Source organism: Gavialis gangeticus, unplaced genomic scaffold, assembly GCF_001723915.1.
Source record: "Gavialis gangeticus isolate Ggan-Ray unplaced genomic scaffold, GavGan_comp1, whole genome shotgun sequence".
In the NCBI taxonomy this organism is placed as follows: domain Eukaryota; kingdom Metazoa; phylum Chordata; order Crocodylia; family Gavialidae; genus Gavialis; species Gavialis gangeticus.
The window spans coordinates 48,969,710-48,982,490 of NW_017728998.1; the positions used below are offsets into that span (position 1 = coordinate 48,969,710).

The 12,781-nt window shown below is 43.4% G+C and overlaps 1 protein-coding gene across 5 annotated transcripts in view; it reads right to left on the bottom strand.

The window, feature by feature from the left end:
• CNGB1 (cyclic nucleotide gated channel beta 1) overlaps positions 1 to 12,781 on the bottom strand; it is a 158,407-nt gene that overhangs the window by 88,968 nt on the left and 56,658 nt on the right. For all 5 annotated transcript variants that reach the window (XM_019505900.1, XM_019505901.1, XM_019505902.1 and 2 more), the window contains 5 exons: positions 12,384 to 12,453; positions 11,833 to 11,869; positions 5,030 to 5,195; positions 4,398 to 4,454; positions 2,002 to 2,058 (listed from right to left, as the gene is read on the bottom strand). In XM_019505900.1, the coding sequence (XP_019361445.1) occupies positions 2,002 to 2,058; positions 4,398 to 4,454; positions 5,030 to 5,195; positions 11,833 to 11,869; positions 12,384 to 12,453 (387 nt within the window). The remainder of the gene's footprint in view (positions 1 to 2,001; positions 2,059 to 4,397; positions 4,455 to 5,029; positions 5,196 to 11,832; positions 11,870 to 12,383; positions 12,454 to 12,781) is intronic.

Genomic DNA, 12,781 nt, shown 5'->3' on the forward strand with positions numbered 1-12,781 from the left:
GTAAATTACAGCACAGTAGAAATTAAAAGCAGGTTTTGACACAATAATCAGCAAAAAGATTAAACACTGATCAATCATGCATTTTCTGCTTCCATCTGAGAATCTGGGCATTCTATTTTTTTAGGCAAAAGGCAGAGTACAGCATTCGGATGCTAGTATATGACATTCTAAATGTTTACAAGCAAGTGAAACCAAAGTAAATTAATCAATTAGGCAAAAACGCTTCCTAAGCACCAGTTAGCCCAAAGATACTATTTCTAATGGTTATGGGCATCTCAGTAATTTTCTCCAATAGAAAAATGATTTTAAAATTCACCTACTTGTATTACAGTATATTTGCAGATACAGCACACAATCTCATCTTTAAACCCAGCTTCATAATATTCATAACGTTCCTGAATACATTTAGTTAACATACATGTTTTTAAATAACCGGGAACCACTTTGAAACCAAGATTTTTCTCCCTCGTTTTTGAAGTCTACAGATTAGCTGCAAATCCTGTTTTCTGTTAATCGGATTGAGCTGCTGTGTGGACAGCTTCTCAGAACCCCCTCTGGAAGCAGGCAACAGTGTAGGGACCAAAGGACTGTGTTGCTAGGGGAAGCTGAGCAGTTGCTAAGAAAGAGAATGTGTCGCTAGGAGACACTTGCTGGTTACTAGGTACCGTACGTCATCAGAAAGTCTTTGAATAAGCCAAGTTAGTTAAAACATCCTTTCCTGGCTCATCTCTTAAAACAGTATTGCCCTCTAGACAGAGATGTGTGTATGCACTGTGAAGATCATATCCACTGTCATCAGGAAAAGACCAAAAATTCAGGGCACATTTAAGCTAAACTCCAACGTCATTCAAATTCCACTGAGAGTTAAGTGTAAACTGCATCTGTTAACTGGTGTTTGTGCCTTGAAACTTCTTAGCAAATATGGAAATAAATGGTGTTGCTCTCTCTAGAGTAAATGCAAACAGTTTTAGTCAGCTGCTTGTTGGTGCATTTCAAGGTCAGACTTAGTTCACACAGAGCAGACACTTGGAGCAAATCATGTCACCATTTTCCCATCATGGCTGTAAATCTCCTCTAGTTCAAGCAAAACAGTTAACCCATGCAAATAACCATGAACTCAAACTTGAATCTTGCCTGTGGTTCTGCTATAAAAAAATCAGCTCTGTGAAACCAAAGTTTATTTAAATCTGAGCCTTTTTAATTCCATGTCCTGACAACTCACATAGGATCATAGGAAAGCAGGGTGGAAGGGATGTCACAAGGTCATGTACTTTAGCCCTCTGTTCAGCCTGCTCTTGAAAATTTCCAAGGACTCATATTTCACAACTTCCCTAGACAGCTTGTTCCAACGTTTGACCACCCTCATAGTCAGAAAGTTTCCCCTAATCTCCAATCTCAATTTCCTCTGCTGTAGCTCAAGGCCATTGCATTGGGCAGCTGCAGCAGGCAGGCTGCAAACAGCTGTGCCGGGCTCCACAGCTCTGGCATCAGCTCTATGCTGGCAGTGACTGCGCACACACCTCAGGGCGGATTGCACAGCCCTGCTGTCTGCCCCGGGTCTGGGTAGCTGCTGCCAGCTGGGAACCTGGGCTGGGGAGCAGGGGCTTTGGGTGGGGGCAGGAGCAGCAGGGCTGGGGGGCACAGGGCAGCAGTGCTGGGGGGCAGGGGCTTTGGGTGGGGGCAAGGGGCACAAGCAGGGCATTCTGCCATGTACCCCCTGCCTTCATTTTGTTTTTCTAGCATGCTGGTACTCGGGCACCTTCCAAGGGAGGCATTGTGGTGTTTTTCGGGACTCCCGCCAAAAAATGTTGCCTACCCCTGCCCTATGGTCACAGACAAAAGCCCATCTCTATCCTTTCTATAATCACATTTCTGTTATTTGAAATATTTACAATATTTACAGTCATTTTGATATGTTGCTTATGAGCTACTTCTCATTAAAAGATAAAAACATTTCAAGTGAATCTTGAAAGAATTCTTACAACTCTGAACACCACTTACTTTGCAGTCTTGGTTTCTTCCTCCTCGCTACCATTCTGGAAATAGGATGTCTGCAACCTTATAAGGGAAGTATTTTATGGTCAATATAATGTATGGATTTTGAATTTCAGGTGGCTATTTGAAATTACACTCTATGGATGTAGACATTTCTGCCAAGATGATGTAGGCAAGAGGAAGATATGTATCACCTCAAAATCTCAAAAGAAACATTTGGAGATGACTGACTTGAGAATATTGGCTAGGCTTATTTCACAGTATTTCATGGCAGGTACTAACATGTGGGGGGAAAAAAAGAATATCTACAAAAGAATGATGTAAAATGTTAAAGAAATATAGGGAAAAACCATATTGGAGACTTCAAATTCTATTTGCTCTGCAGGAAGACTTCTCTCTTCCCCTCTTCCCCATCCCAACCTTTTTTTTTTTTTTTTAAACAAAACCTCCTACTGGAATTCATGCTCTAGGGCAGGAAATTGCTGACTGGCTGTGTGGAATGCTAGGTTTCCTTCCAGGACTGTGTATTAGGGGAAAAAAAGCCTGTGTAACGAATGTTCATAAATCCATTTACCTTTAGTAGGGTGGAAGGAAGCACCAGTAAACAACAACAGAAGGAACAGAGCTCTGGGAATCATTTTATGTTAGCACAGTTGCTATTTATTCTAAGGAAAACTAATCAGCAAGAAGGAATGAGCTTCAGACATGCAGAGCAGCAGTATTTATCCAGGGCCTGGAGGCTGAATCCACTTGTAAAAGACAGTCTTTTACTTCTGAGCTAAATTCTCATGCATAGTTCTAGGAACACCAGAGTTGTTATCCCAAGTCAGCGTTCCCACCGGTCACCCCCTCCCACCTCCAGTCCTGTGTACCTTACTGTGCAAACTACAACAGCCAGAATCCATGATGGGAGCTTTACCCCTTCTTCTGAAGCTAGTGGCTAGTGTCAGTCAAGCAGTGGACAAGGTAAACCACTGGTCTGTGTTGATACAGACTGGCGATGCCTTCTGGAGTCTGTTTAGCCTGCCATGCTGGCAAGCAGCCTCCCAGAGGAATGTTGACTGAGTTAGCCAGAAAGCCTTTCAGGAAGCCCCAAAATACACTGACTCCTATCTTTCAGCCAACAAGCTGCTCAACTCCCTCACTGTGTCACATTTTAGCTGCTAGCATAGAGTAAGCCACACACCTATTTCCTAAGTGCACACAGAATTGCTGACATCCTGTGGCCAACTAGGCTCATCAACTAGTTTCCTTCTCTATGTACAGCTTCAAACTATAGCTTGTTGATACTCCAAGAGATAGATCCCACACCCAGTTTCCTGCTCAAAGGTGGAGCACTGATCAATTCTCCAGAGGTTATCCTACCACAGCACATAGCACAGACACTGTGCCTCCTTTTTCTAGACTCAGCTTGCGATTCTTCTGAAGGTGATACCCATCATGATATTAACCTTATGCACAGAGTCAGGTAAAACGAGCAGGATTTAGCCATCAAAGTCATTTCCTTTTCCTGTCACTCCTGTGAGGAACCTCACCTTGTCCCTCAGGATAAGAAAGGAACACAACCTCAGACTCCTTCCCATAACCAAATTCCTGATTCCACAGACCTGATCCCTCTGATAGGCCAGGCTGAACTCCTGCTGCACAGGAGAACAGATTTCCTTCCTTCATATTCATATCATATAGCTCATAATGTGAAATCCTGGTGCAGAGCATTTCTGTTTGAAAATCTCTTTTATAGGATCAGAATCTGTGACCACAGGGGAGCCAACTGTAGCCAGAATATTCAGCTGGGCAATGATGTTTTATTGAAAACCTGAAATTCAGCAATTGAAAATCTCTCCTCACCTGTAAATTCTTTTAGAGGGCTCAAAGGCACTTGTACAATATACAACAGCCTATGGAAGCATATTAATAGCTAAAAATTTTTTGGCCGGAAAATGTTATTTACTGTTTTTCAGATGCGTAACTGCTGAAGGTTAACAATCAAGTCCTTCCAGCTTCTTAAGCATAGTTTCAAATCTGGAGACTGGAGCCTTCCACGAGAGTGAGGAGAAGATGAGTTTAGTAACTCTTTAGTTATACTGCAGTGTAAGTATTTGATTCTGCTCCACTAAAATCAATAACAAAACTGAAAAGCTGCAGGATTGTGCAGGGACATTGGTGGACTCATCCTTGCACTTATCTAGGAGTAACTGAACCACAATATAGCTCAATGTGTCTGAGATTCTGCACATCTGACATATAGTTGCCTGAAGGTACGAGAGCCCAGAAATGACATGTATTAGAATAAATGCAAGGCAAGCTGGCACAGCAGTGTCTTTGCTACCTATTCAAGTAGTTTGTACCCAGAAGGACCCCAAACCTCTTTGCACTTTGCAGAAATGGGTCTCTGAACTTACCGCTGAGCTGCAGGTACCTCTGGGGCTGGACACACATACCAGTCACCACAGACAACCCTGTAAGTGAGAGGGTTTTAGGAAGAGATTGAGATAAATGATATGGAGAATGGGCCAGGCATTGTCAGTGATGATAACAGCACTTTAAGAACATGTTGCAAGGGACCCAACCCCTCCTGCTTCAGGTAATAAGTCCACCTCCAACTACTAGAGGGTAGAAAGAATCTTTCTTCTTAGCACAGATGGTCTCATTATTGCCTACACCAGTTTGTTACAATACCCTCTCAAACAGCTGGTGCTGGATCCCATCTGAGACAGAATACTGCACTGGATGGAGCTCAGTCTGGCATTTCCTGTGTTCTTTTCATCCAAATCTCACAGAAATTGGAAGGAAAGCCAATTGCTTGTTTTAGTAACTCTGGGTCCTTGCAGTGCATATCACTTTTATAGCTAGTTGTATAAATCACCAGCTGCTAAGTAACCCACACAATATATTGAATGGATGTAAGGAAAGAACAAAACACATATGGATCATATTCCACCCTCTGAGTCCTCCACATTGGAGGGCTTGATTCCTTATAATATAGGATCTGACATACAAGGTGGCTTTTCCAGTATGAGCTTTCTCTTCTTACCTCTCTTCTTCCTCCTGAGTTTCCTCTTCTATTGAAGGGAGAGGAGCAGAAGACAGTTTAAGTTCCATCTCAGTGTCACAAGGTTTCACCTCTTCTAGAACTTCATTGGATTCAATGTCTTCAATGGCAAGTTTGGTCTCTCCCTGCTCCTCAGGGAAGATACAAACTGTAGTGGGAACAGGGGAGGAAGCAGTGAAATGAAGGCAGCACATTCATTACTCAAATCCATCTACATTATTTTTTAAAGTTCTCAACATTTAATACAAATATTGCTCAGCACAGGGATCATCAAATACACCAGACTGCCAGCATATCCCAGTGTTCCCCAACTTTGTATCACTTTCAGCCCTGTTGGAGCTGCAACAGGTGTTCCTAATGAGTGTACACTTGGCCAAAATAAAAATACCATAAAAATATAGGTTTCTCTACATTTATACATCTTACTACTGGATGAAACCCTGTGACAGAGTAAATTGGAGTAGAACTGTTGACTTTACGGGAGCCGCACTGATTGACATGAGGATCTGGCCCATCCATCTCTAAGCCATAGTCTGATTGCTCTTACATGAGCAATGTAGGAAAGGACCCAGAAAGCTCTTGCCCCCTTGCACTCCAGTGCAGGAATGGCCACAGCACCATCCTGGAAACTGACCCCAGTGTAGAGACTGGAACTGGGGCTCAAACAAGTCTTCTCTGCTCCTTGTTATAACATCTTCTCCCATAGGCCCAGGCTTATTCTCCCTGTGTTCTCAGCAAGCAGAATACCATCAGGAGCTGTTAATGATGTACATGTTCATGCACACCTGTGACATAAGCACCTGCTGAAGTCATGAGCTATCCCCAAGTAGTAATTAAGCCTGTAACATGGCATTCTACACTGCACACAGTAACTACCTCTACAGCCCAATCATTTACCAATGCTGCAGGGAAGTACATGGGGGACCACATTTCTGGAAGGGTCATCATGGGTCTGCTCCGAAGCCCAGTGAAGTCAATGAGATTCCTCCCATTATCTTCAGCCTCCATTAGGTCAGGCCCACTCAGCCATTCTTATCTCAGATACATGCTAATTGCATGCAAGAAAAACAAGAGGAAGAACTAAAACTACCCAAATCAGGTGTTATAAAAAGAGAAGGGATTTTTGGGGTCCCACTAACACCACAAAGACTACAAAGAGTTCAACAAGAAAGAGTAGACATTTAAAAATACACAAAAATAGAAAAAAAGACATTTGTGATCAAAGCTTGGATTTTATTTTTAATTCCAATACACATTCACTCAACACTACCCCAGGTGGCATTGTACTAATGCCACACAATGTATTTAGTCAATTTTGTTCAGAAACAGTTTTTAAAATACAAAGGAGAAGAAAAAGAAGACACTTTGCTAAAAATATTGGATTTTGTTTGCTAGGGAAGATTCAGAAATGTTACTCAGTTGCCATGTAGCAAAGCACATTATAAACACACAGATAAGAAATGTTATTTCAGCTGCAAAAATAGGAACTCCTCATTATGGGTGCCTGGCTTGTTGTAAAGTAAATGATACTTGGGTGGAAAAGAGTACCTAATCATAGTAATAGAAAAGTAGGGTTAGGAGGGATCACATGAGATCAAGTCCAACCCAATGTTCTTTAACAATCCAGCCCAGAACATGCATGAGTGCATGTGTGTGCCTGTGCCTGTGCCTCTGTGTCTGTATATTGGAGGTGTTCAGTTCACACAATAGCCTCTCTTGGAATGTTTTAACTCCTGAGAGTCGCTCTGAAACTTTTTAACAGGCTAGACCAGAAAAGCTACGTTGTCTGTGGAAAAGTCACAATTGCTTGGGATACATTAAATACAGCCCTGCTCAAAGAACAGCCACAAAGCCTACGTGCCACTTAAACCTAATTTATACACCTAATATTTTCTGTTCCAGACTAGGCCCCTTCCCACTTGCTAAGTCAGAACTACCTTTTCAGTGGGAGAAAAAGAACACAAGCCTCTGATGATGAGAAGCTAGGTGCTATTTGGGTATTGTGCTAAGGTTTTCTGACAGAAGCAAATTCAAACTGTCAGCAGGTTTCAGGTGATAACATTTTGGTATGCTGTGGCTTTAAAATCATTTTAGGAATTCAGAAGTGACAGTACCAAGATCCATGCTTAGAAGGTTGTGCAAAGGATCTTTTTCAGCTCTTATACCCAGTACAAATTAAACCTTACAGCCATATTCTGAAGAATCAAAATCTCTGCCTCTGACATACCCAGACAAATCAATGTCGAGTGAAAACAGAAGAAAATGACAATACTATTGACTGGAATTGGCATTAGAGTCAGGTTCTTCCCAGTAGCAGAAATTCCTCTTCCAGTCAGCAGAGGCAGACAGTTACTGTGCGTCTAACTCCAGCCAAGGGGGCATCCAACTTCAGCTACTGAGATGTGCAGCTAAAATTCCCTTCTGAAAATGGAGCAACTGAGTTAGTTGAGCCTCAGGTTTTACTCCTGGTTTAAGTTTGGCATGGGGAGTAATTAGAAAGGAACTTGCAGATCTTTCTCTTTGTTTATACCCCCAACTGTATTTTTCTCTTCAGGTTGGTTTAATTTAATTTTGTGCAAAGATGATTCTCCCAGGTCTTCATTTTCCATTTGTTTCAGAGGCTTTAAGCCCCTTTCCCCCCTGAAACAAAAGGAGAAGGAATATATTAATAAAAATGTTTGCTGTTTTGAATTTGGAAGAAGCCTTCATGTGTCACATAAGTCTATTTAAAATACCACAACATACCAAATCGGGGATTTGACTTAAGCCAGTTACACATGAAGGGTGAAATTCTCCCCTGTACATGCAGCTGTCACAAAGTTGATTCTTTGCTTAATACCATAAAACAGGGCTTAAAAGGTGCTTAAATAGAGCATTGGCCTTGTGCTAAGCCTTGTGGACAATGATGAATTTCACCCTGAATTGAGGAGCTTTGGTTATATGATTTGCCACAAACTAGAGTCATCAGTGCTTTTTGGTGACCAGCATCACCAATCACTGACTGTTCAACAGAGAGCAAAATAGAATTCATACAACTGGGCCAGTGCTTCTCTGTATCCTGCCTAGTAGAGAGCCACAAAGAAACACACTATCATCTCAGCATTTCCCCTGTTCAAATCCCATGAGAATAATTTTTCATTTTGAGGGTTAAGGCAAAGTGGACATAGTTGCATGATAAGACATTCGATGATGTCAACATTCCACCCTACAAAATGCAGGGGAAAGGTGCAAAGGACGAATACCTCATCTGAGACATCACCTAATGTTCATAGAGCCAGACCCAAACTGAGTAAGGGAATCCAGATCTCCCCAGGAAGATCCAGTCTCCTACCTAATTCTTCTAAACTACCAATGTAGGAAAATGAACCCATGCATTGCACAAAAGTAATTTGAAACAAATCGCAAAATGTTCCTTTATATTATCTATGCAATCTATACAATATTTTCCTATATGTCATCCTGGGGAGTGACTGATTAAGCTACAGTACTGCAAAAAGGACCGAGGGGTTACAGTATACCATAAGCTGAGTATACACCAACAGTTGCAAAACAGGCCAACAGTATACTGGGTTGTATTAACAGGAGTGTCACCAGCAAATCAAGGGAAGTGATTCTTTGACTCTAGTCAGGACTAGGCACATCTACATGAGACACTATTGCATGGTAGCTCGTTGCTACTGTGCAGTAGGGCTGTGTGAAATTTCACCACCTGTTTCGTTTCGACACTGTTTTAACTAATTTTGAGCTCAAAACAGCGAAATCGAAACAAAACGAAGGGCTTCGAAACAGCTTTGAAACAAAACGAGGGCAGTTGAAACATTTCAAAAGTTTTGAAACATTTTGAGTTTTGAAGTAGCCCGACTGAGTTCCCCCATCTCCCCAGTGCTACGATTAGCTGGGGAAGGGAACTGAGCCCGATCACTCAGTTCTCCTCCCCAGCACTGCGATCCAGGCTGGGGAAGGCAACTCAGCCCAGCTAAGCTGAGTTCCTCTCCCCAGCCCTAGGATCAGGTTAGAGAGGGAAACTCAGCTCAGCTGGGCTGAGTTGCCTTCCCCAGCCTGGATCACAGCGCTGGAGAGGAGAACTCAGCCCAGCTGAGCTGAGTTCCATTCCTCAGCCCAATCCTAGCCCTAGAGACGGGAACTTGGCTGGGCTGGGCTGAGTTGCCTTCCCCAGCCCAATCAGTCACAGTGCTGGGGAGGAGAACTGAGTGATCAGGCTCAGTTCCCTTCCCTAGCCCTATGGATCACAGTGTTGGGGAGGGGAACTGAGCGATGGGACTCGGTTCCCTTCCCCAGCTCAATTGGGCTGGGGAAGTGAACTGAGCCCGATCACACAGCCCCGACAGCCATCCCGGGGTTGCAGCCCCCGATCTGCCTGCCAGATGAGAGAAGCTGGATGCTCCTGCCTGGGACTGGTGCTGTGCTGGCACCAGTCCCAGGCAACAACACCCAGCTTCCCTCCCTCATCTGGCAGGCAGATCAGGGCCCACAACCCCGGGAGGACTGGCACAGCCCCTGCAGCCCTCCCAGGGTCGTGGGTCCCAATCTGCCTGCTGGATGAGAGAGGCTGTTTCAAGCTTCCCCATTATAGCCTATGGGCGAAACTCAAAACAGCATTGAAACAGCGTCACTGTTTTGACGAAACAAAATGGAACAGAGGTTTCAAACTGAAATAAAATTCAAAATGAAACACTGTTCCATCAGCACCATTCCATTTCAGCTTGTGCTTCATTTCACGCAGCCCTACTGCACAGTAGCATTGGTGGGCACAAACCATGGCACAATGCTACTATGCAGTAATAACAAGTTACTGCACAGTAGCATCTGAAAAAACCATGCGAGAAAGCTACTGTACAGTAACACTGGCAACTGTAGTGTGCAGTCATTAAGGACTTGGTTATGCAAGTACTAAATGACTGCACAGTAACAACTGCACAGTCCCTGCTCTTGTAGATGCAGCCACTGATAAGGCCTTGCCTAGAGTACTGTGTTCAGTTTTGGTCCCCACACTTCAAGAATAGTGGCATTCTTGAAAAGAATGGAAAGAATCCAGCAGAGAGTAATAAAAAAGGCCTGGAAAACATGATTTATAAGGAAAGGCCAAAAGAACTGGAGTTATTTAACCTGAAGAAGAGAAGACTGAGGGGCAATTTGATAACCATCTTCAAATACTTGAATAATGACCATAGAGAGGATGGAAAAGGGTTTTCTCTGTGGCCATAAGGACAAGACTAGAAGCAACAGCCTCATGCTGAAGCAAAAGAAATTTAGATTGGAGAACAGGAGGAACTTTCTGATTATGAAGGTGGTCAAGCATTGGAACAGGCTACCTAGAGAAGCTGTGGAATCTCCATCCCTGAAAATTTTCAAGAGCAGGTTGGATAGACACTTGGCTGAGATGGCTTAGTCAGAGATGATCCTGCCTTGTGCAGGGGACTGGACCAGGTGTCCTTGTGAAGTCCTTCAGTTTTGCCATGTAACATTCAGGTGGCATTATCACACCTGATATCAAAGCATTCTTTTGTAGTATGTCTGCTTTGTGCAATCAGCCATGACAGAAATCACCTCACTTTTTATTACAAAGCTGTGATGCACAACAATAGTAGAGCAAGGCACAGACATAACTAGATTCTGTAGTGCAGTGGGCAGCAGAGGAAGACCTAGCAGTGAGGCACTGGAATAAAGGTGAGGGGTGGGGAAAGGTGGGGGAAGGGGAGGGGAGGGGAGGCTCCAGACTCCAGCCACTATGGGCTGTCAGTACAGAATTGCCAAAAGCCATGCCAAACAACAATATAAAAAGCCAGATTTGGCTTTGGGATTAAATACTTGGCTGCAGAGGGTCCAACCTCTGCCCTCCAGAGCCTCAACCTCTCCTGCTTCTACCCACTGACTGCTGGGTCCTAGCCATGTTCCTCTGTTCTGTGCTACTGGTAACCAGAGCTGCTGAAGTCTTGAGCAGCCCCTACTTCTGTTCCAGTAATCCGACTTAGTCAACACCTGAGGCTCATGTCCCTGTGACCCACAACTAGCTACACTACTAGTGAAAGGTTGTAGTTAAGGCTACATACTCTGCCTGTCAGTCTCACTAGGGACCCCAAATATGTCACCTATTACAAGACTTATTTTCTTCCTAGTTGTGCAGAAGATGTCTTTGTCTGGGCACCTCAAGCTCCCAAAGGCATGACCTCAAACCTGATGAGTGAACTTAAAAGAGGTGGTTTGGAAGGGGCTATAAGTGTATATCTGATCCAAATTCCAATAACCTTTAAGGACTTGGAAAATTCCTTCTGGCATAACCCAATTATGCATGTAGATAACAAATTCACTCAGAAATTGTGTTTTAAAGAGCTTCCAACAGCACTAAGAAAATCACAAGGCTTCTCAGTTTGGGACATTCTCCACATTTGGAGAAGATACCCCCAAAATACAAGTCTCTTACTAAGAGAGTCAGATAAAGGAAAGGCTTGGAGAGTCACAACAACATCCCAAATCTACAAGCAAGCTTTCATGAGAGAAAAGGTTGATACTGATCAAGAATGTATTGCAAGTCAAACTCCACAAAGTGAACTAAAAAAATGCAATGGGGACAATTTAACAACATTGTTCTCACTGCTTCCCTATCTCTCTCTCAAAGCTCTGCAACATGAAACCCAACCCAGGTCTGTTCAAGGGCATTTTCCTAACTCTGCTGCAGCCCTTCCTTCCATTTCATCTTGATCAAGAAGGTACACATCTCTGTTGAATGAAATAATGTAATGTAATGGGAAGTACTGATTACTTACTCTCCTCCACTGGGCACGCAGTTACCACTTCTCCTTCCTAACATGAAAAAAGAATAGAGTAAAATATTACTGTCATCTATTTTTCACCGATGTACGTGTACATGTCCGTGTATTACCACTATTCTACTCTCTCATCCAGTACATCTGGCAATTCAGTAGATGGCACCCTTCCCTTGTGAGTCACAACTGAACCCCTACCCCAGCATGAAGCTAGCTATGCCGTACTATTAAGAATTTTCTGTGTGAAATATAAAACCAAGGTCTTGACTATTTGCTAAAAAATGTATTTATAACACTTTATCATCTGACTAGCAGGATTCCCAAATACTGCGGGAGATAACTTTGCCCAGTCCACATAGGCTCTGCTGAAGTCTCCAGGGCTAGGCTCGTAAAAGGCCTCCTCCCTCTCCAGTCTCCACTGAGATAGACAGGACTGCACAGCAGCCCTCAGACAGTGCAGAATTCAGCACTAGGCCAGCTAACTCATCACCATGCCTACTTACACTCAGATAAAGCTGAAGCACCAAATCGTTACCCCATTAACCACTTACCGAATCAGCTTGCTTGATCACAGGCTGTGGAACCATCTTCTCCAGTTCCTGAACAAACCAGTCAAACATCCTGCCAAGCAGAAAATTCCCATTACAATTCTTTCCCCTCTCCTATTTTTTATTGATCCTTCATTTCCTTCATCAGTAGGGCATGCCGGCCCCTTAGGCCCCCCACCACCCTGCCCTGGGGCATATTTAGTGCCAATCTGTGCTCCCTGACAAGAAATGAATCCTCCTATCTACTGTTTACACTCTGAAGAGAACATCTATTAACAAGGAGGTTCCAGCAATGCTGAGTCACAACTTTGCAACATGTAAAGTGTCTCCCTTGTTAAGAGCGTCCCACCAAGCAACTACAAGGAAACATACCCTTGCATGCCAAGAGCAATGGAAAGGAC